This window comes from Sciurus vulgaris, assembly GCF_902686455.1.
Source record: "Sciurus vulgaris genome assembly, chromosome: 10".
Taxonomy (NCBI): Eukaryota; Metazoa; Chordata; class Mammalia; order Rodentia; family Sciuridae; genus Sciurus; species Sciurus vulgaris.
The window spans coordinates 63,784,978-63,808,149 of record NC_136470.1 but is presented as its reverse complement, the minus strand read 5'-3'; the positions used below and the strand labels follow the sequence as shown (position 1 = coordinate 63,808,149).

General features: G+C 34.7%; 1 protein-coding gene across 7 annotated transcripts in view; it reads left to right on the top strand.

Annotated features, from left to right (window-relative positions):
- Positions 1–3,597: 3,597 nt before the first annotated feature.
- The window catches only part of SPICE1 (spindle and centriole associated protein 1), a 73,134-nt gene continuing 53,559 nt past the window's right edge, over positions 3,598–23,172 (top strand). For 2 of the 7 annotated variants that reach the window (XM_079155394.1, XM_079155389.1), the window contains exons 1-6: positions 3,715–4,613; positions 10,233–10,331; positions 12,581–12,628; positions 14,956–15,099; positions 19,499–19,601; positions 20,393–20,499. In XM_079155394.1, coding sequence (XP_079011520.1) covers positions 4,530–4,613; positions 10,233–10,331; positions 12,581–12,628; positions 14,956–15,099; positions 19,499–19,601; positions 20,393–20,499 — 585 coding nt within the window. In that variant the 5' untranslated portion in view covers positions 3,715–4,529. The other 5 variants (XM_079155391.1, XM_079155393.1, XM_079155390.1 and 2 more) reach the window with 5 other exon arrangements.

The following is a 23,172-nucleotide window of genomic DNA, read 5'->3' as shown; positions in this document are numbered from 1 at the left end:
ATTTATCTTCACTCTTTTCCTCCCCACTGAAGGAGAGCCCTATCAATCCCCTTGGTCTTTACTACTGTAACTAAAGCAAGCACCAGATTTTTCTTTGTTAGAAGTCAGACCCAACTGGTTGGTTCAATCCATTTCACCCATATTTCTAAAATTATTCTGGTTTCTGTGTTTGTTTTATAATATTACTTTCATAGCTTTTATTTCGCAGCCAGCCCACACCTCTGACGGGTACCCACTCTTGTGCCCATGCAGGACATGGGTGAGATCGACTGGTTTTGTTTTTCTGTTTCATTGATTTAGCTTTGATTCTAAATATTTCTTTTATTCTGCTTTTTTTTTTTTTATTTTAACTTGTTCTTTTTCTAATTTTTAAAGGTAGACTTGGATCTTTCTTATTTTCTGATATAGGTGTTTAGTTTTGATACATTGCATTTTCATGCAGTTCAAAATGTATTTTCTGTTTTCATTTCTTGCTTCATTAGTGACTGTTTTAGTCCACCAGCACTGCTAAGACAAAACAACTTAGACTGGGTAATTTACAAGTAACAGAAGTTTATTTCTTATAGTTATGGACCCTGGGAAGTCTGTGATCAAAGCACCAGCAGCAGATTCAGTGTCTGGTTGCTATGTCTTCATAAGGCGGAAGGGGCAACTGTTGAATTTTTACATAGCAGAAGGGGAAGAAAGTCTTAGGGTCCAAACAAGCTCCCTCAAACTCTTTTATAAGGGTACCTCCTAAAGGTCTCACCTCTTAGTATTATTATCCCATTGGTGAAGACATTTTGAACTTATGAATTTAGAGGGACACATTCAGACTATAACAATGGTTTGTTTAGAAGTGTTATTTTTTTTCCTTCCAAATTTCGATGACTTTTCCAAGAATAATTTGGTTATTGATTTCTAATTTAATTATGTTGTGATCAGAGAACACAGCTAGTATGATCTGAGTCCTTTTGAATTTAATGAAACTTGTTTTATGGTCCAGATTATTGCCTATCTCCTAAACATTCTGTTTACAATGAAGAACCTGTGTATTCTGATGATTGTTGGAGGACTATTCTACAAATGTTAATCAGCTCAAGATGGTTGGTATTGTTCAAGTCTATTATAAACTTGTTGGTTTTCTGTTTACTTGTATTATAAATTAGTCATAGAATACTAGAATTTGAGTATAATTGTGAATTTTTCAATTTCACAATGTGGTACTATCATTTATTGCTTCATGTATTTTGAAGTTCTGTTATTAGGTGCATAAATGTTTGGGATTATTATGTCCTTTTGCTTACATGGTTCCTTTGCCATTATGAAATGAGCCTCGTTGTCTCTGGCAATATTCTTTGTTCTGAAATATACTTTGTCTAACAGCAATAAAACCACTCCAGCTTTTTTTTTTGACATTTTTGTCTATTTTGTTATTTATACTTACGTATGTTTTTATCTTTAATGTATTCTTTTTGTTACAGGCAAGAATTTGTGAAATTTTATCGGATAATCTCTGCCTTTGAATTAGGGTGTTTAGGTCATTTATATTTAATATGGTTATTAAATGTATCATTTTCTCATCTGTTTCATTTTTTGCTATTTTCTTCCTACTTTTAGAGTAATCAAATGTTTGTTTTGTTATTCATTATATATTTTATCTGTTTTATTATTTTAGTAATACATCAGTAGTATAACATCCTCAAAATAATATACTTCTATTTCCCTTCACTGATCATTATGCCATTGTTCCCTAACATTGAACTTTTACATGTATTATATACCTCACAATACATTTTTATTATATATTAAAGTTAACAACATTTAAAGAGGTTTAAATAATAAGAAAAAAATATTATATATTTACCACAGTAGTGCTCTGTATTCTTTTATAAAGTTCTAGATTTCCATCTGGTATCATTTTCCTAATGCTTGAAGTACCTCCTTTAACAATTCTCATAATGAGGATTTACTAGTATAAATTCTATCAATTTCTGTATATGTGAAAACCATTTATTTCATTGTTATTTATTAAATATATTTTTACCAAAGAAATATTTCTAAGTTGAAGACTTTCTTTTTTTTCCCAGTGCATTTAAGCTATTGTTCTATTACCTTCTTGCTTGCTTTGTTCTAATAAGAAACTGATATTATCCTTATTTTTGTTCTTCTGTACATGTCTTTTTTCCTTTGGCTACTTTTAAGATTTTTTCTCATCACTTGTTCTGAGCGATTTGATTATGATGAACCATGATGTAGTTTTCATTATGTTCCCTGGGCTCAAGTTTCATTGAACTTCCGAAGATGAAAGTGAAGATGAAGTCTGTGAATAAAGATAGGAGGACTGAAGTAGTGATGTGAGCTTATTGAAGTTCTCTTCCGATTAATTCAGTGCTATTAATGAAATAGGTCATTGGATGAGACTCCAGATAGATGTTGAATATGAGAGAAAGTATAAAATTGTTATCAAGGAGGATAGGAGAATCAACAGAGTAGGATTTAGATTTAATAAGATTTTCAAACATCTTTAATAGCCCACTTAAAATTAGTGATCTTGAATTTAAAAATCAGCATTGGTGTGTGTTTTTCTTCTATCAGGTTCAGCTGCAAGAGTGTAAACACTAAGTAGAAAGTTGGGATGGCCAGCATTGGCAATTTGCCAAGTGATTATAGTATTTCAAAGATGGGTAGGACATTGAGGATGTAAGCAAGGGTATGAATATATATTGATTGGCCATAAAATCTATATGCATCAAACTTCCTTAATCAGAGTGGAAACTATTAGAAGGCAGTTCCTTGCACTGAATATACATTGATCGAATCAATGTTTGTTGGATATATATATTTCTGAACAGTAGAAAGGGGCTAAAAGAAGTTGTATCAGAGCAAATTAATATATATTTTTTTTGAATGAAGTGCTTTGTAACGTCCTTAACATGATTTACACAGTTCTGCTTGTCCTGGCTCCGGGGCAGCCTCCCCTTAATACCAACCACTCACTGTTCCCTCAACTCCAGACACACTTGACTGCATCCTTTGCCATATGCCTTTGCATATAGGCAGTTCCCTCTGCAGAAATGCTCTTCCCTTACCTGGTAACTACTCATCTTTGCATCTAGGCTTTCTTGAGATATTAAAATATTCCTATAATAAACAGTATTTAGTTAATATGCGTCTTTCTTAACACTCATCATCGTTTGACTCTTACATTTATAGCTTTTATACATTTATAGTCACTGTTAGCTTTCTGATACTATGCTTAAGCATCTGGAGGATAGGAGACTTGTCTATTTTTAGTTCCCACTGAACCTAGCATACTCTCTGGTATACAGGCAGGTGGTAATAAACGTTTAAAAATAAATAAGAGGGGAAAGCAAATAAGTGCAATTATTTGAAACTTAGTGTCTTTTTTTTGGAGACTGAAGACGCTGACTAATACCCTTGCCTATCCTTCAATGCTTTGCCCTGAAGACTACAGAGAGCTCGCTGGAGAAAAAAAAGAGCCTCCATGAACCTCCCGCTACCAGAAGCAGAGCCCGGGTTTGGGAGGCGCCTGCGCACTGAGCTCGCCGGATATGCGCAAAGGCGTGGGGCGGAGCTCTGGTAACCTAGGCAACAGCCCGGAAGCCGCGGGCTGCATTAACCTGTGGCGCGCTCCCAGGTTCGGGAGCTTGAAGTTTTAGTCGCGGTGGAGGCAGTCAGAAAACAGCAAGGCAGGTCGGGATGTGGAGCAGGGGTCTGCAACCCGCAGGCCCTTCGAGCCGTAGGGACCCGGGCTACGGACAGGGCGGGGAGTACGGCAGTGGCGCCTCTTTCTGTCCCCCCGGTATCCAGACGCCTGCTCCGGGATCCTTACTACGGAAGGCCCGACCGCAGCTCTGTGTGTTTTGACTTTGTGTGTGTGTGTGTGTGTGTTTCCTTGTGTGTTTGCGTTTAGCGGGCCCTCCGCGCCCTAAGTGTGCGCATGCACACCGCTTTCGGGCTCTTTTGCAGCGAGCTGAAAATTGAGGGTCTTCGTTTGTAGCTTTCAAAGGATTTACTGTCTAGCAGGAGAGAGACGAGCTACCCAGGGTAGGCTGGGATAGGGAGGGTCGTTTCTATTGATACGTGTCCGGAAGGAGTTTCTGAGAAGGGCCCTCGAATGAGTTTTGAGGAGGCGTTGAGGAGTAAACCCGGTAGGGAATGGAGTGAGCGTCTCGGGGTGTTTGAGGCAGAGGGAAAAGAATGGAACCAAGTGTGAAGGCGCGAGCTTGGCCCTGGGACGTGTGGGAGATGTGAGGAAAAAACTGGAGGAAATGTCAGTCGAGTTACTGGGGCAAGAGGTTCTGAGGCTGGATTCTCAGTGAGGTACTGTTAAAATCTTTTAAGGAAGGAAGTAAAGGGCCGAGATGTATACTCTATCCATGTATCTGAGTAGGGTTGATGAAAGGGTTTGTTTCCCACACTAGTCGAAGGGGATTTGCTAAAATACCCTTCTAACTCTGCTTGAAGTTCTTCAGTGGCTTTCTATGTCTTTAGGATAGTGTTCAAGTTCCCTCGCTCCCAAGGCCATGATCTGCCCCTCTGCCTGCCTTTCTAGACTCTTTGGCCCATCACCCTCTCAAATCTTTGTTAAATTGAACTCATCAAACTTTGTAAGTACTTTCTCCCCTGCCTGGAACATACCCCCTCCCCAACTTCTATTCATACTTTATTCATACTTTATTCAGAATGTGTAAACTGAGAGAAATTAGGGAGAGGCAGAAACCTTTCTTCATTGAGTAAAGTAAGTTAGGTATTTCCATGGCATATGGAATGTACTTCTCACATTGCCTTTTTATTGTAATAAATAGATTAATTGTGATCCTCTGAAAAAAATCTCGTGAGGGCACAGATGGTTCTACTTTCTTGCTGTATTAGGTGCCTGACTCTTAGCAAGCATTTTCAAAATATTTTTTGAATTAATAGGTGGATAATGAAGTGAATGAATGAATGAGAGGAAAACAAAAGATGAGAACCTGGAAAAATATTCCTAAGAAATGGAAAAGAATAGATAGATGGGAGAGATTTTTTAGGTAAAGAATAGGTTCTGGCCTCTGAGTGACTTAAAAGACAAGAAGGAATAGGAGGTGATGCTAACTTAAGGTTTTAAACTGGAACAACTAGAAGGATCGCAGTTCTGTAAGTTCAGCTTAATTCAGCAGACATTTACTGAACACCCAGTTCTATATCAAGAACTACAGGTTGAAGGGAATATGGATGATGAGCTGCATTTTGTATACTGTCTTTGAGATATTTGGGAGATATTGTACAATGGCAGAAATGAACATTTAGTATTTTTAGGAGAGGTATGATTTTTTGATTTGGTACTCAATTTAGTAGTATATTTGTGTGCCCAAGGTATTCATAACTTTGTGCAAGGGATTTGGTGAGATCACCGAGGGAAGATGTGACTATCCCTTGGTGATCTAGAATGTAAGCTCCATAAGAACTAACACCCTATTAGACATGTTGTATTTTATCTCTAATGCCCAGCCAGTATGTGGTATATAGTGGACTTCCCCAAACAAGTATTGGATCTAATGGAAAGATAATAGGCTTGGGGAAGAACTGGGTAGAGTCTTTGCTTAAGATGTATGTGAGGAGGGGCAGGGATATTCTATGGGGGGAAAAATAGGAGAAAAATCAGGAGAAAGAATGTCATGGAACCCAAGGGAGGAGAGAACTTCTAAGAGTTGAGAATCTGTACTGCAAGAAAGCACCTGAGAAATAAGGAGGGTCCATTAATTTTAACAATTGGAAAGCTGACAGTATTAACAGATTTTCTTCAGAGAGGCCTTGGTTTTCTAGGCTGTGCTAATTTTATTTGATTTCTTAGCATAGTAAACCATCAGAATACCTCTGTGCTCATGTATTAGCAGTAAACTATTGCTGTGATCTCTGGTTTCTATGAGTGGCACAAAATTTCTTTTTTAAAACACAAAATATGATCCTTTCTTGAGAAAAATATTATCACCACTATTGCTGATGTTCAAGAGATCATTTTTCAGTGCAAAGATGGGATCAGAGTTCTCATGTTAGCAGAAACTTGAGGTATAATTATGGGTTAGTAAACATAGGCACTAAAATTTACTTCTTCATGAAGTTTGGTGGCAAAGGGAAGGTCAGAGATAGGTTAGCTGCATAGTTACAACTTAGTGATCTTACACAGCTGTAGAATTGGTCAGTTGCTAGTTTCCTATGTAACAAATTACCACAATTTAGAGATTTAAAACAATTATATATTTATTGTCTGCATCTCTTTTCTGATGCATTAAACCTGAGACTAGGTAATTTATAAAGAAAATAAGTTTTGTTCAACTTATAGTTCTGGAGTCTGACAGATCTAAGATGAGGCAGCTACATCTGGTGTAGGTCTCATGCTGCATCATAACATGGTGAAAGTTGGAAGCAGCCTTGTTCAGAAGAGGCAAAACAGGAGGAGCAGCCTCTTTTTATAAACAACCCAGTCTTTGGGTAACTAATCCAGTTCCAAGAGAATTAAGCCAGTCCTCAGAAAGGCATCAATCTATCTTAATAACCTAATCATCTTTTAAAGCCCAACTTCCCAACACTGCCACAAAGGAAATTAAATTTTAACATGAGTTTCAGAAAGGACGAACCATATTCAAACTTTGGCATTGTCTCAGTTTCCATAGGTTATGACTTTAGATATGGCTTAGCTGAATCCTGTGCTTAGGGTCTCACAAAGCTGTAAGCAAGATGTTGGCCAGTCTGCATTGTCATCTGGAGGTTCAACTTGGTAAGCTCCACTTCCAGGCTCTCTCAGGTTGTTGGAGAATTAATTTCTTTTAGATGACTGTATCACTGAGCCTCCCCCTTTGCTGCCCCAGCTTCTTACTGAATACTGCCTTTAGGTCCTGGAAGCTGCTTGAGTTCTATGCCACTGGCCTTTTCCACAATCTGTCGCAATGTGGCATTTTACTTCCTTAAGGCCAGTAGGAGAGCAGCTTTTTCTGTAGTCATATCTAAGACAAAATGTATAACATAATGTAATCACGTCAATAGTTCCTGTCCAGATATATGGGGGGAGTTATTCAAGGGCTGGACTCATTGGGGGTCATGCACAACTAGCTTTACTAGGCTAAATTCATAAGCGAAAATATGAGAACAGATGCACACCTATGCCTCACCAATGTATCACAGGGATATGGTTTAATTGAATAACATTTTCTTGTGTTAAAATTGGCTAACTTTCACATTCATGCTAATAGGCATTTGATAATGTCCTTATATTAATTTTCATATCTTTTCTTAAAACTTTTTTGTTTGGATACATTGTGTTTTCTATCAGAAGTCATTAATGTACAAATAGCTATGATAAAAAGATTTCTTAAATTTTTGTTATGTCAAGGGCTTCATCTATGAAAAGCAGCAAACACATGGGCCTTTTGACAACTGGTTTCGACTACTCATAAGCCTTTGCATCCTTCAGATTCATGACTGTTTTTCCAGAATTGAGACTGGTGAAATTTTACCTTCTAAATAAGTGTAATGTTTTAAATATTAAAACTTCAAATAAAAATTTCCCCTATTTTAAAGAGTAACGTAGTTTCATTGTAGAAAATTTAGAAAACATGGACTCAAGCATAGTTAACCCATTTTTATCAGTTTTCTAGCTTATACTTTACAGTCAGTAAGACCTGATTTTGATTGTCAGTTCCCTGCTCTCTTCTTTATTATTTTTGTGACTTTGCACAATTAACTTTTACTCTTTAAGCCTTATTTTTCTCATTTGGGAAAAGAATTAATGATTGTTGTTACCAGCATCATTATTGACAGCTAAATAGGATTTAATATCTGCCAGGCAGGGATTCTCAACACTTTGCATATTGAGTTAGTTCATTTTAGAGTTAGTGGCAAAACCAAGGTGTGTACCCAGTCTGTTTCCAAATTGTATTCTTTCGTATTTTTTCTCAAGACAATACATGGCTCATAGAGTTGTGGGATTAAATGTGAAGTTCATAGCACACCAAATTGCTTTATTAATGATGGATATAAGCATCATTGAGGATATACTATACACATACTTCTGTATTCTAATCATATAAGATTTACTGACACTATGATTCCCCTTTGCTTCTACAGAGTAAATTGGAGATCTGAGTGGTTAAAGATCTAGGTAGTTAAATACACTAGGTTCCTTTCATTGAACAACTATTTTCCCATATATTTTTAAATAACGTCTTTATTGAGAGATAATTAGCATACCATGGAATTTGTCCTTTAAAGAATACAATTCAGAAAGTTTTAATATATTCACAGAGTTGTACAACCATCATCACTAATGCCAGAATGTTTTAGTCACCACACAAAGAAACCCTTTGCTCATTAGCAGTTGCCTTCTGTTCTCCCTCCAGACCCAAGCAACTACTTATCTACTTTATATGTCAGTGGATTTGCCCATTCTGGACATAGATAAATGGTCTTATACAATACGTGGTCTTTTGTGTTTAGCTCTTCTCATAGTGTATTATTTTCAAGGTGTATCCATATTGTAGGGTATATCAGTACTTCTTATTGCCAAATAATATTCCATTGTATGGCTCTATTGCATTTATTTATACATTTATCAATTGGTGAATATTTGGGATATTTCCACTATTTGTCTATTAAAAACAATACAGCTATGAATGTGTATAAGTTTTTGTGTGACCATATGCTTTTAGTTCTCTTGGGTATAGACCTAGGAGTAGAATTGCTGGGTCATGTGGTAGCTGTATGTTTAATTGAGGCATTGCCAAACTGTTTTCCTAAGTGCCTGTGTAATTTTACATTCCCATCAGGGAACATATGAGGATTCCAATTTCACCATGTCTGTCACTACTTTTTGTTTTTTTTTTTTTTAGTCATTCTAATGGGTATGAGGTGATAATCTCATTGTGATTTTAACTGGCATTTCCCTAGGGATTGCTTAAGTTGAACCTCTTATTAAGTTGAACCTGCTTCTTGGCCTCCTGTAGTATCTTTACTGAGGATAAGGTCTTTTCAAGTTCTGTGTTCCTTTTAAATTGTTTTTTTTTTTTTTTTTTAATGTTTTTTGTAGTGAAGTGGTAAGAATTCTTGATATACTTTGAATATAAGTCCTTTATCGGTGTTATAATTTGGATCTTAAATGTCCTCCAAAGACCCATTTGCTAAAAGCTTTGTTACCAGCCAGTGGTGCTATTGGGAGGTGGTGGGTGTAGCCTAGCAGAAGGAAGTTAGGAGGTTATTGTTTGGGGAAAGGGTATGTTCATATGAAGGTGATGTTGAGACCCCATCACTTCCTGTCTCTCTGTTTTCTTGCTACTGTGTGGTGAGCAGCTTCTCTACTATTATTTCTGCCATGGTATTCTCCCTCACAGATCCAAAGCAACAGGGCCAAGTGACCATGGACTGAAATCTCTGAAACCATGAACCAAAGTAAACCTTTTCCTTTATTAAGTTGATTATTCCAAGTATTTTTTCACAGCAGCAGAAAGCTAACACAATCAGATATGATGATTTACAAATATTTTCTCCATTCTGTCATTCGTCTTTTTACTTTGATTATGGCTTTGTGTGTAAAAATTTTAAAATTTTGATGCAGTCCAATTTATTTTTTTCTTTAGTTGCTTGTACTTTTGGTGCCATAGCTAAGATACCACTGCTTAACTGAAGGTCCACAAATATTTATGCCTGTTATTTCTTCTAAGAGTTTTATAGTTTTAGCTCTTACATTTAAATGTGATTCATTTTAAAGTAAATTTTTATATGTTGTGAAGTAGGGGTATGGCTTTTTCTTTTTTTATATGACTATCCAGTTGTCCCAATACTATTTATTGAAAAGACTATTTCCCATTGAATTGTCTTGGTACCCTTATTGGAAAATAAACTGACAATAAATACAAGTTTAGTTTGGACTTTTAGTTCTATTGCATAACTTTTAAAATGATATTTATGTCTTTTCTATTTACTGTGAACTTTACAGTTGGATAACTGTCCCTTAGTTTTCTCCCTAAGGGAGAGAAATAAAATCAGTAATAAACAGTTAAGTACTTCATGAAGTTACTGTGAGGATTAAAGAAGATATTATGTGTAAGAGCTTAGCATAGTATCTGGCTTATAGGAAACAATATGTGATAGCTGATACCATCATTACCACTGTTAAAACTATCATCATCATCATCACCATCATAAAAATACATAATTATTACTTTTTCTTACATTTAAAAATTTGATATTATTCCTAGATGTCATTGGTCAGAGTGAACCGTTACTGTCCACGGGGAAGTGGAAGAAAAGCATTGAAAGTAAAGAAGAAGAAAACTTCAGTGAAGCAAGAGTGGGATGTAAGTCTGGGTGGGATAATAGATAATATAATGTTACTCTGGAGAAATAGACCTGACAAGGGTCTGGCCTCTCAGAACTATGTTTGGAATTGGGCCCTGTATGTAATATGGTAGAATAGGGTTTCTAGGCGTGTTATATTCTTGGTTTTAGAGGAAAGAGCAGAATTATTTGGGAGTGTTTTTTAGAATACTCATGTCCAGGCTCTAATTTCTAGTTCCTTTAAAGAATTGTAATTTTCATGAGGCATAGAGTGTGTCTTTTAAAAAGGTCCCCTCCCCTCCACTTTGAGAATTCATAGCTCTAAGGGGATTCTAATTAACCTGTGTCACTGAAGTCTATGAATTGTTTAATTTTGGTACCTTTTTTAGATTGTTCTTTAATAATCAGTGACTGCATAATTATATGGTTGGCATTTTGGACTGAAAAAGTGGGTAAACCTGGTGCTCTTACTCCTTGATCTATTTGTTGCATACCCCAGATTCAGTACAAGATTCTCTTAAGTATTTGGAACATGTGAACCCTGACTTCTAACCTGAGTATTACCTGGTATTACCAAGGGGATTTATCTTGTGATCCATGGCTTCTAACCTGTATTACCTGTTATATCTTTTGCATCCTGATACTTAGGTTTGTACATGAGACTTTAGGTGCCTTTACTTTCCATTGTCGACAGTGACTAGTCAGGGATTAGTTTGAACCTCAGGGGTTTTTTTGGGCATGGAAAATTCTGGTAACACTGCCTTAGTCAGATATTTTGGGCAGATTTGATAGTCTAAATACTTAAAGGTGTTGTCTCCTTCAGACAACTTACTTGGGAAGTTTAGTATTTATTCATTTATGTAGCTGTTGCTCAAAATTGAATCAAAACCTACTATTTGAAATTGCATCATGAAACTTCCTCGTTTTCTTTTTTGTTATCTCTGGTGCTGGAAAAATTTTATTTTTTGGAGGTAGACTGCACTTGGAAGATAGTCAGATCATTTGGAGTGAATGGTAAATGACTGGGGAGAGATCAAACTAATTAATAGAATTTTGATAAGAATAACAAAACATTTTCTTAAATGACTTATCATTAGATTTAAAAACAACTTCAAAAGAGAATAGTTCTAAGCAATAGTAGTATTAGTGAAATTATATTTTCTCCCATGAAGCTAATTCCAAGCATGCCACTTTTTTGTATGCCTGAATTTTTCTAGGATCATTAAAAATAATTCTCATAATCTTGTAGTTGTATCTTTCTAAATCAATGTGTAAGGAATAACAGTTTTTGTCTTGAAAAATCCTTCATCTAAATACAAATCATGGCCAAAAAGTTCAGTTTTAAATATATGGGAGACTCTTTTGGTTCAGTTTTCTTAATATATCCCATTATTTAGAAGTGAAACTCAGCCAGTCATGGTGGTACACTTCCATAATCCCAGGAACCCAGGAGCCTGAGGCAGGATGATTGCAAGTTCAAGGCCAATCTGGGCAATTTAGCAAGATCCCATCTCCAAATAAAAGATAAGAAGGGCTAGGGATGGAGCCCAGTGATGGAGTGTCCTTGAATTGAATCCCTAGTATTGGGGGGGTTGGGGGAGTAAAATTTTAAATTATTTATTTTTTGCCTTACTAAGTCTGTGGCAAAATGACTGAAGTCATTTTGGAAAGTGACAAGTTGCAGGGCTGCTATTTAGAGCTGTGTATCACATAATTCAAAGGGATATTATTAACATGGATTAGGATATTCATCATACTTCCTGGAGTTGCGCAGTGTGGTAACCCTACTATGTTGGTTTAGTGCCTTTTTTAGGTAACTCTTTTCAGATTTTATGAGATTATGCAATGTCTATACATTTCATCTCTTATTGTGATCGTTTCTATGCTTAAGGTATTTGCAGACACTAATTGGACCTTTCTGTAGTGATTATACTTTCTATTAGAAACCTTACCAATTGGAATTCTATGAAATACAGTTTGAAAATTACAATTTTAGTTAAACTTACTCATTTTGAATATATATTACCCTTGTTTATTCCTTGTTTTAATGTAACTGAGTACTTATTTTCTGTAAGACATCTAAATTTGGCCTTTTACTTTCTACAACACACTGAAAATAATGTGTTAATTTTATACTGAGAATACTGGTTCCTAGAAAGAATTTTTGGTCTCAGGATTTTGAATCAATTTTCAGCCATCAGAACCCAGTAAAGTTAATATTTGAAAGAAAACTTTTTTTAAAAAAATGTCTTTTTTTTTTTTTGGTCAGAATACTGTGAATGATCTAACAGTTCATCGGGCAACTCCTGAAGATCTGGTAAGTTTAATATTAAATGCAAAGTCAGTTATTATTGTTTAATTTGCTATTTGATTTCTGACCTTTCTTCTTGGGTGTTGTGCAGTCATATTTAATTTCTCTTATGTCTATATAAAATCAAAAAAACATATCTTCTGGACATTTTTTGGGGGGCAGGTATCAGGAATTGAACTCGGGGTGCTTGACCACTGAGCCACATCTCCAGCCCTATTTGTAATTTTTAATTTAGAGACAGGGTCTCACTGAGTTGCCTAGAGCCTTGCTTTTGCTGAGGCTGGCTTTGAACTTACAATCCTCCTGCCTCAGCCTCCCAAGCTTCTGGGATTGCAGGCATGCACCTGGACTGTCTAGACTTTCTTGATTTTACCTCCTTACATCAATTAATCTTAGTTTCATTAGATAGGTTTATTTTACACTTAAAATCTCTCTATTCTAAAATTGCACTGTACACCTCTTTTCCTATATGTAGATATCTTCAGCATTCTTTGTTACTATTTCCTTATACAAAAATATTGGTCTATCAGTGTAGTAATTTATCCCTTGAATATGCCATGCATATTTCTACATTTGAGCTACAATTCATGCTATTTTCTTTAAACATTTTTGCCATTTTCTTCTCCACCTATCCAAATCTTGCTTTGATTCTTTAACCTAGTTCAAGCCCTACCTTTTTCTTTTTTGTGCAATTTCTACTATAAGTGTTTTTTATAATTTAAAAATTAATTATTTTTAATTGACATAACAATTATACATATTTGTAGGATACTGCGTAATTTGATATACATATAAATTAGGGTTAACATCTATTTCTTTAAGCATTTATCATTACTTTGTGGTGAATATATTCAAATTCAAAATTTAAGTGTGAAATTCAGTGATTTTCAGTATATTCACAGAATTGTGCATCCATCACTATCTAATTTTAGAATGTTATCATCATCCTCAAAAGAAATCATTTGTCCATTAAGTCATTCCCTATGCCAACCTCCTTCCATTCTGTGTCAGACTCATCTGCTCTCTATGAATTTGCTTATTGCGGACTTTTCTTATAAATAGAATACCATATGTAACTTTTTGTATTTAACAAAACACATACTTTTTGTATTTTTCTCAGCTTAAGGTTTTCAAGATTCATACATGTTGTAACATGTATCTGTATTTCATTCCATATAATTACTGAATAATATTTCATTGTATGAGTAGGAGTCTTAATCCTATTAGGTACTCCCTAAGTATTTATTGAGAATAATAATGTTACCCAATTGACTTAATATTTTTTAATGAAAAATTGCAAACTCAAGTGAAAGTGGAAACAGAAATATAAAGAACTCCCTTAAAATAGCAGTTATTAAATTTTTGCTATAGTTTCTTCACTTATTACATTTTCTTCCTTCACTGAAACATTTTAAAGCAAATTCCAGAGAAAATGTAATTTTATATCTACATATTCAGCATGCATTTTTAAAAATACAGACTTAAAACATACCAACAATGCCATTGTCATACTCAACAAAAGTAAAAACAATTTTGGGGGAATATTCAATACATATTTAAATTTCTCTAATTGTCTGAAAAAATATCATCTTTGTGTGTGTGTGTGTGTGTATCAGAATCCTTATACATATTTCGCTGTCAACCCTTTAGTGGACTGATTTCTTATTTGCATGGTGAAAACTCAACAATACATTTTGTTAGATGACATGAATTTTGTTTATAGTCATAGTCTGAATGCTAGAGTATTTGTAAAGCTTGTTATCTGCTTTTATTCTTTAGCCACATCAGTTAATTCCTCCCTTTTAACTCTTAAGATCTGTGGCTCCATGTCTCTTCTTCTGCCTGAGGAACTCCAGTTCCCTGGATTTCTTCATTTTCTGATACCCACTTACTCATGAAATCTTTAGGGCTATAAAACCACTCTTACATTGTGCTCAGTCAGTGTGTGTGTGTGTGTGTGTGTGTGTGTGTGTGTATAAAATGTCAGTTTTGACACACTAATTGATTTTACCACCCATTAAATGAGTTTTAACCTATCATTTGAAAGACACTAGTTTAATGGATAGTCTTATACAAAGGAAGTAGAAATTATTATTATTTTCACTGTCTTTTAACTATATCTACTAGTTCTAGCGAACTCTTTTTTTTTTTAGATCAATTTTGAAAATTTAAAGGCCTATGAAAATTTGCTGTAAAATATATATAAATATGTGTATATTGAACCAAAAAGGATTTAAAAGTGATTGGACCAAGACTATATGTTCCTACCGTCTTCATAGGCAAACTCTTTGTAACTGAAAACATTCCTTTATAAATTTTTTCCTTCTCTATAGGTACGTCGTCATGAAATACACAAATCAAAGAATAGAGCATTAGTGCATTGGGAGCTCCAAGAAAAAGCTTTGAAGAGAAAGTGGAGGAAGCAGAAACTAGAAACTTCAAATCTTGAGAAAAGAAGATTGTCTATCATGAAAGAGGTAATGCTAAAATGCACTATCTTTAGAATTAGAGGAAAGAGATAAATAGGTTTCTCTCTTTTTTCCCTCAAATTGATTCCCATTAGAGAGACTAGTTATTAATGTATCTATGTGATCTACATGTAGACTTTTTAAATAGCAGCAGAATGATCTGGCAGTTTGAATTCTTGCTCTGCAACTTACTAGCTATGTAACCTTAAGCAACTTATTTACTTTCTTAGCCTGAATTTTCTTATCTATAAAATGCCTTGTTTTGAGATTTTAATAATTTAATATATATATATGATCAGCATAGTCCTTGGTACATAATTAGTTCCTTATACACATAAATTGCTATAGTTATTTTTCTCAGTTTAACAGCAATGCTGTTAAGTTACTTAGCAAAACAAAAACAACAAAATGCCATGTGCTTTCTAGTTAGTAAACCATTTTTCTTTGGCTTAATTTTTTGCCAGATATAGGGTGTTTGGACAAGTAATCAGATAATGTAGGGATAAACAGTGTGGGAAATAAGAGAAACTACAACCAGAATTTTTATTTATTTATTTATTTTTAATTTGAGGTGAAATCATTGTAAAGGAATGTGTTATGTGCTCCTTGTTCAGGTTATAGCCTCTGGCACTTAGCTGTCTGGGTGACATTTCATGGCAGGTATAAATCACACTGGTTTTTGACAAATTCATTGGGTTTTTAATGAAAAAAGAAAGTGTCCATTTTATGCATCATCAGGAAGTATTTTATCTACCAAATATATGCTTACATGACCTTGAGAAAAGAGCAGTGAATTGAAAGAGAATACTCCTTTTCAGATAAGTATGTTTTGGTGATCTTGGACAAGCCACACACAATTAAATGTTATGTGCTAATTCTCTTTAAAGTCCTAAAAATATAGCTTTGACCAGGAAAGAAACCCAGCCACCTTGAAGTGTATCAGACTCTGAGCTTTTGTTTTCCTTCTTTAGTTGCTCCTGCTCATGTCCTGCGTTTCTCATACAATAGATGTGGTAGGAGTAGGGATTGCAAGTAGAGTGGTGAGAGGATGAGTGAGGTTGCTCTGCCTTCTTTTGGTAGTGCAGCTTCCTCCAGCTCTAGTGTAGTGGTTCTTTCTGCCCATTAGAATTAACCATTGTTGAGAAGCTCCATTAAAAAATTATTACTGTGTCTGGACTCTTTACCCAGAGAGTCTGATGTAGCTGGCATCGGGTGTGATTCCACATAAGTATTTTCTAGACAGTTTCATGTGTGAGTTTAATGTGCTAGTGGGGTTGAAAACCTCTGCTCTTAATGGTATTCACTTGTTTCTCTTTTACAATGTATTTTGAGGCGAGCACTCTATCAACTGAGCTGTCTCCCCAGCCCTCTTTAACAATGTATTTTGGAATTTATTCCAGTTTAGTACTTAGAAATCAACCTTTTTCTTTCTTTCTTTCTTTCTTTCTTTCTTTCTTTCTTTCTTTCTTTCTTTCTTTCTTTCTTTCTTTCTTTCTTTCTTTCTTTCTTTTCTTTCTTTTTCTTTCTCTTTTCTTTCTTTTCTTTCTTTCTTGTGCTGAGGATTAAACCTAGGGCCTTGTGCATATTAGTAAGCACTCTGCCACTGAGCTACATAGAGAGCCCTCTAATGTTTCTTCTTAATGGTCAGGTAGTGTATAGATTTATTGGTGGACACTTAGGTTTTGTATTGTAGTGCAGTGTAAGTGTCTGGAAATAAATCCTCAAAACATAGTCATTTAAACTGAAAGAAGATTTATTTCTCTTTTATAAAATAGTTCATTGGTAAGTGATATCTGGTGGGGGGCCTGTAGTCCTTCATTACATGGCTTCTGTCTTGAGTATAGAATGACTGTTGCAGCTTTCTTCAGTTGTGTGCAAGCCAGCAAAGAGAGGAAAAGATAGTGTATCTACTCCTTTTACATATTATCCAGAAATGTTGGTATCTATCCTGTTGGCCAGAAAGTCATTGTATGACCATTCTCATTTGCAAAGACGGTTAGAAATCTACATATATACTTGCTGAAACTTTGGAGTCCTGCTGTTAAAGGACAAAGAAGAAGAGAGGGTGTTGGTGAATAAGTAGCAATGTATGCCACCCACAGATCGCTTCCTACCTTGCTACTATAAATAATGTAATGAATATTCTTGAGTATGTTTTTGGGTAAATGTGTATTTGTAAGATAAATTATTAAAAGAATTGCTGAGTCAAAGGATAAGTGTATCTTTTAATGTTACTAAATTTGCAATGTTTATGTTTAAAGGATGTGATATTATAAAAAAAGAAGCATCTATAAGCATATTTATGTAGGCTTAATCATTATACACTGAAGCTCTCAGGACCCATCTCCCTGAAGCTGGGCTCCTAGATTAGCATAAATTAAGAAGAAAGCTCTTTGGCCAGCATAATCTTAGATTCCATTTGCTGTGTGATATACTCAGGCCATAGGAATCAAGCACAGTTAGGGTTTAAATTTAAGAGGGAGGGAGGCATTTATAAAGGTTTTACAAATCCCCAAAGTGTAATACATACCTAAGTCTTCTGTAATTTCTCAATTCTATCTGGTTTCTGTTACCATGCAATAAAGAGCTAGGATGGTGAGTTTCTGATAGTTTTTTCAGGGCTCCTGACTGATCCTCTGAAAATCTAAGATGTACACCACCACTTGTAAGTTTAATTGTTTGCTCTGCAAATCCATCTGGGGTAGTAATATATACAGATGGGCTTGCAGAGACCAGTTTGCCTATCAAGAGAATGGTTTTGTGAGAGGACTGATAAATCTACAAAGAGCAAAGAAAATTCAGTAACCTGATCTTTGGTCACTCAAACCATGTACCCTAAGGAGCCTGGTTAGAGACTAGAAGAAGTGGGCAGGGCAGTGGCTCTACTTGAGACCCCAATTATAATTAATATCAGATCTCAATATGATTAGTAAGATTATACCTCCATAATCTGCTTCTGTTTCTTCGTTAGATCAGTACCCTTTTTTAAAAAAATATAGTGAATTCTTAAAAACCATTAGGGTTTGATCCCCAACACCACAAAAACAAATCAACAACAAAATCTCTGCCATTAGGAGATAAACTTTTTATAATTTTTCTAGTATAGTGATAGAATATATAGATCCATTCACATTCTTTCCTAACTTTTAATTTCATATACTTGTAAGAGGACTCATCAGTGATAGAAATTTGGCTCATAGGATAATATAATCTTAAATTGTAACTGTATTCTAAAACTTCTCTAGTGTCTTCATAAGTTTCCAGTGTGTCCATATCCTTGTAACATCTCTGTGGGGTTGAGGAGGTGGTTGTATCTTGGGAAATTAAGTTTAAAGAGGTTGAATTTTGCTTAGCATTCATTGTCTGGGCCTGGAACTCTAGTCTTATAGCTCCAAATGTGCTCTTGGCCTTTCCCTTCCAAAGCTTACTCTTTGTGGAAGGAACAAATTCAGGACTTCATTCTCATCCACTGAGCTAGCTGATCTGCTTAACCATAGCAGGCAAAGAAAGGGAAATGTCCTAAAACAACAACTGACTGTCATAGTATGTAATTATTTCCATGGTATAGAGAAATTCTGGTAGGAACATTTGTTACCAGATGTTTTAGTGACAGAGTCAGTGTTGGAAACTAGGTAGCTTTTTAATTTTGAGACTCCTGTTTCAATTTAAGAATGCCATCTGGTGGTAGTAGAGTTGACTTATTTTTAGCCTGTGGCTTTTCTTATAATTATGAAAGTTCCATCATGGAAAAGTGTATAATCAGAAGCAGGACTGTAATGTGATTTTTTGAGTTTCCACCTCTTCAGAATTAAAAAACCAACTGTTTTTAAACACAGAGACATCACCTTTTTTGTTTAATTCTAACACTCATTTTTTTATGCTGTGTTTTTTAAATTGTAAGTCTTGATCCAATGGTAGATTCTGAAATCACTTCAGTGGTTGAAACTTCTCTGAGTTTATGGCTCAAACATTCTTATCTTTAATCCTTTTTTTCAAACTATGGATCATAATTTATTAATGGATTATGAAATTGAGTTAGTACCTTATCACCATCACTTAAAAAAATAAAAAAGAAAATATAATAGTTTTTATGAAGAAAGTTTGTTAAATAAACTTTTGTTTTATATATTTGCATGTATGTGAGTGTTCTGGGTCACAAGTTTTAGTATGCATTACTTTGGATTGCAACCAAGCATTTGAAAGCTACTGATTGTTGTAATAGCCCCATCTACTGGTACTAAAAGATATTGTCACTGAAGGATTTTAGGTGGCGGTTTATGGTTCATGCTTTGTGCCTTTGTATAGTCTTTTCCTTTGTGATTTGAAGAGTAAATATATATGCATTTTCCTGAGTAATATTTATATTATGTTTTTTCCTGAATAATATTTGTCATTAACACATGTCTAGATTCTTTCTGATCAATATCAGATGCAGGATGTGTTGGAGAAATCTGATCATTTGTTGGCTGCAGCAAAAGATCTGTTTGTTGATGTTCCTCGTAGACGCACAGGTAAGTATTCAATTTTTAAAAAAGCTTCTTTTTCTTATTAACTATAGCACAGAAGTGGATGTTTAGAAAGAATTTAAATTCCTTTCTCAGGTATTATATTATTTGTATTATGAATATTCAAGGTGGATCATGTACAAGTTTGTTAGAGTTAAACTTTATATAATTTTTTTACTTTTACTAAGAATATGAACTTATGAATTATTCAGCAATGGAAAATAAATTGTTACATATTAAAATATGGTATAATTTACAGGATTTCATAATTTAAAATGAGACTTTTCAGCTCGTTAATGTTACCATATAATGAAAATACTTGGATTTATATATAATTTGCATAAAATAATTTGAAAGCTAAAATAATTTTCTTGCTAAAAGAAACTGCCTCTTGTTAGGTACACAGCATTATTAATTTTAACATGAATATAACCAATTTTTTATCTTAATCTCTCAAGAACAGGTGATTAGCTTTTAGTATAAAGTTTAAATCCTGTTTTGGTCATTTATTAGTGTGACTCTGGGCTAGTTGCTTAACATCTCTTTGAGTTTTAGTTTACTGATCTGTAAAATAGTAGTAGTACCTACTTCATAGAGTTTCGTGAAGGCCAAAATGAGTTAATGTACATAGAAGCATTTAGAACAGTGACTGGAATATAGTAAGCACATATAAGTATAAGCTGCTATTGTTATTTTAGATTTCCATATGATGATGCATATGTATGACAATGTAGAACTTAAGAAGTCAATTTAGTTAAATGAAACAAAAATCATCATGACTTATTTTCTTTCTGCAGGTTTTCCAAATGTAACAATGGCGCCTGATTCCTCTCAGAGTCCCATCATGGTAAATCAAGATCCTATTGCCCAGTCCATCTTTAATGAGTCTGTCATAGACCCTCAGGTAACGTACTCTACTCATGACTCTGCGCTCATGCTGAAATGAAGTTTAAGTTGATGTATGCATTTTGGTAAACATTTTAAAAGCTTAAATATCAATAACTGCTAGTTGCAGTTGCTAGATTTGCTCTTACTCAAGCATATTGCATTTTGTATGAGTAGTGTTTGCCTAAATAAGATTGGAGACTGGATAGTAATAGCTGACATTTATTGAGCGCTTACATAGGATGTAGGTACTGTTGTTACTCCCATTTAACAGAAAAAGAGACTGAGGTTTGGAAAAACTAGGTGAGTTGTTCAAGCTCATGTAGTTTGCATCAGAGACCAAGCTCTAATTTGGGTCCTGTGGCTCCATAAAGGTTTCTGATTAGTTCAGAGTACTTTTTGTTTGTTTTTATTATATTGGAATAAAATATACGTGTTTTTGTATGGATCATCTTGAGATAGATTACATAAAGTATGTAGCATCATACCAGGAACATAGTACTTCATTAAATGTCAATCAGTTTTAACGTATTAGTATGTTTAAAAGGTATCTGCCCAGGAAACTTGGAATTTATGGGGAAATAATACTACATGGGAAATGATACTACATCAGTAAAATATTAATTAGTCAAAATCTAACAATTAAACTTTTAGTCAAAATGTTAAAAGAATTTTGAAATAGTACATTTTCCAAAGCTCATGAAGAACTTAATACTAAAATTAAGCAGCTTTTTAAGATTGGCTAGGACTTTCGTAGTCACCTGTTTATCCTAAACTATACCTTCCATGAAATAAAGGGAGAATCTTTAATTGAAGGAATGATTCTAGGGAATTGTAGGTCCAGAATCATAAAAGGCAAGTTAATTATACTGTTTTCTACGTAAAGGCAATTAAGTAGAATGTTAAACATATTTAAAGTAGCCAAATCTATTACCTGTATCACAAGTAAAAAGCATTTATGCTTTCTCACTTATTGAAAAATTAACTTGCAGATATTCAGAAGTTTAATCATCTTAGAATATCCTACTGTTGGAATATGTTTGATGGAAGCTTTTTCATTTACTTAAATAAATTGCATAATGTAGTGTTCTTTTTTTTTGGCAATCATACTTTAAATCATTTGGAGCTGGGAAACACATGTACAATGTATCCCAGCAACATAGAATAAAGCAGTTTGATTTCAGTCTGTTGAAGAGAAGAGTTCATCCTCATACCTGAGCCAATTACGTTAGTAATTTAAAAATAATGTTTCTGATATAACTAGTTTTCCTAGCTGGCTTAATTTCTTTCTCAATTTACAACTGATAACAGATTAAAAACAGTGAGGTAAGCTTCTCAAAATAAACCTGAGATAGCAGAGAAAAATAGCAGTGAGGGAGGAGCAAGAAGACTCTTTTACAGGTAAGGAGAAAACCACTATACGTTAGAAAAAAATTGATGTTGCTATAGATAACCTGGAGCCACCAAGAGAAGATGCATTTATAACTGCATCACTTAAATTCTCTGGACCTTACTATCTAGAACAGGAATAAGTGAGACTAAGTTTGTTTTACTTTTTCATCATGTGGTATATTAGGCCCTGCATTAGAGGCTGGCATATATGAATAAATAAGACATGTCTTCATTATTGGGATGGGGAAGTGGGAAGATCTGAGGTTAGAGAGATAGGCAGGAGTTAGGTCCTGAAGGGCTAAGGACCTGAAAATTAAGAATAGAGCCACTAAAGGAGTTTAAGAAGCATGAAGTCATGATGAGATTGATTGTGGTGTGGAAGATGAATTGGAGAGAGGCTAAGATGAGAGAGGGTCCCTGTCTTGCCTGCTTTTTACTGCTGACAACACAGTGCCACAGACTGGGTTAGTTATAAAACAGAAATAGTTATTTTGGCTCATGGTTCTTGTCCACGGCTGAAAGTTCTCATCTATCGATGACCTTCTTGCTTGCAGAGTCTTGATGTGACATAGGGCATCACATGGTGAGAGAGAGAGAGAACAAGAGAGACCTAGGCAAGCGGGCTTTAATAGCAGAACCACTCTTGAGATAATCCATTTGCCTATTAATCCATTAATAGCATCAGTGGATTAATCTACTCATGAAGGCAGGACTGTTGGTATCTCATGAGGGTCCACTTGGACCCCTTTTTTAATTATAGAGATATCATTTTTATTTTCTGTTATTTTAATTTATTTCAATTACTTAGTTCAGACATGATTTTCTTTTACTATTCTTCTAGCAAGATTCCTTCATACACTAGTATTTATTTTTCTTTTTTTCTGCATGAAATATTTCGCCACAAAACATAGCTATGCAAGATGAAGTTTTTTCTTTTAAATTAAAGAAAAAGTCCCACTATAGCCTATCTCTTAATATCTCATAATTGGGATTTAAATTTCAATATGAGTTTCAGAAGGCACAAATCATATTTAAACCTTAACAGCCTGGTTAGAAACCTTAGTTTGGAATTATGTTCAGAAATGGTAAGGACCTGGCTCAAATTAGTGCCAGTAGGAAGTAAAGTAAAGGATAAGAATACATTTGAAAGAGGTTAAAATGAAGTAGAGTTGACAGGATTGTGTGGCTGATTAGTTGTAATGGATGAGAAAGAAGGATAACTTCTTGTTGCCAGCTTGGGCATCTGAGTAGATGGTGGCAGTGTTCATGGTCTTATGTGGTATTGGCAGGACAAGGTTTC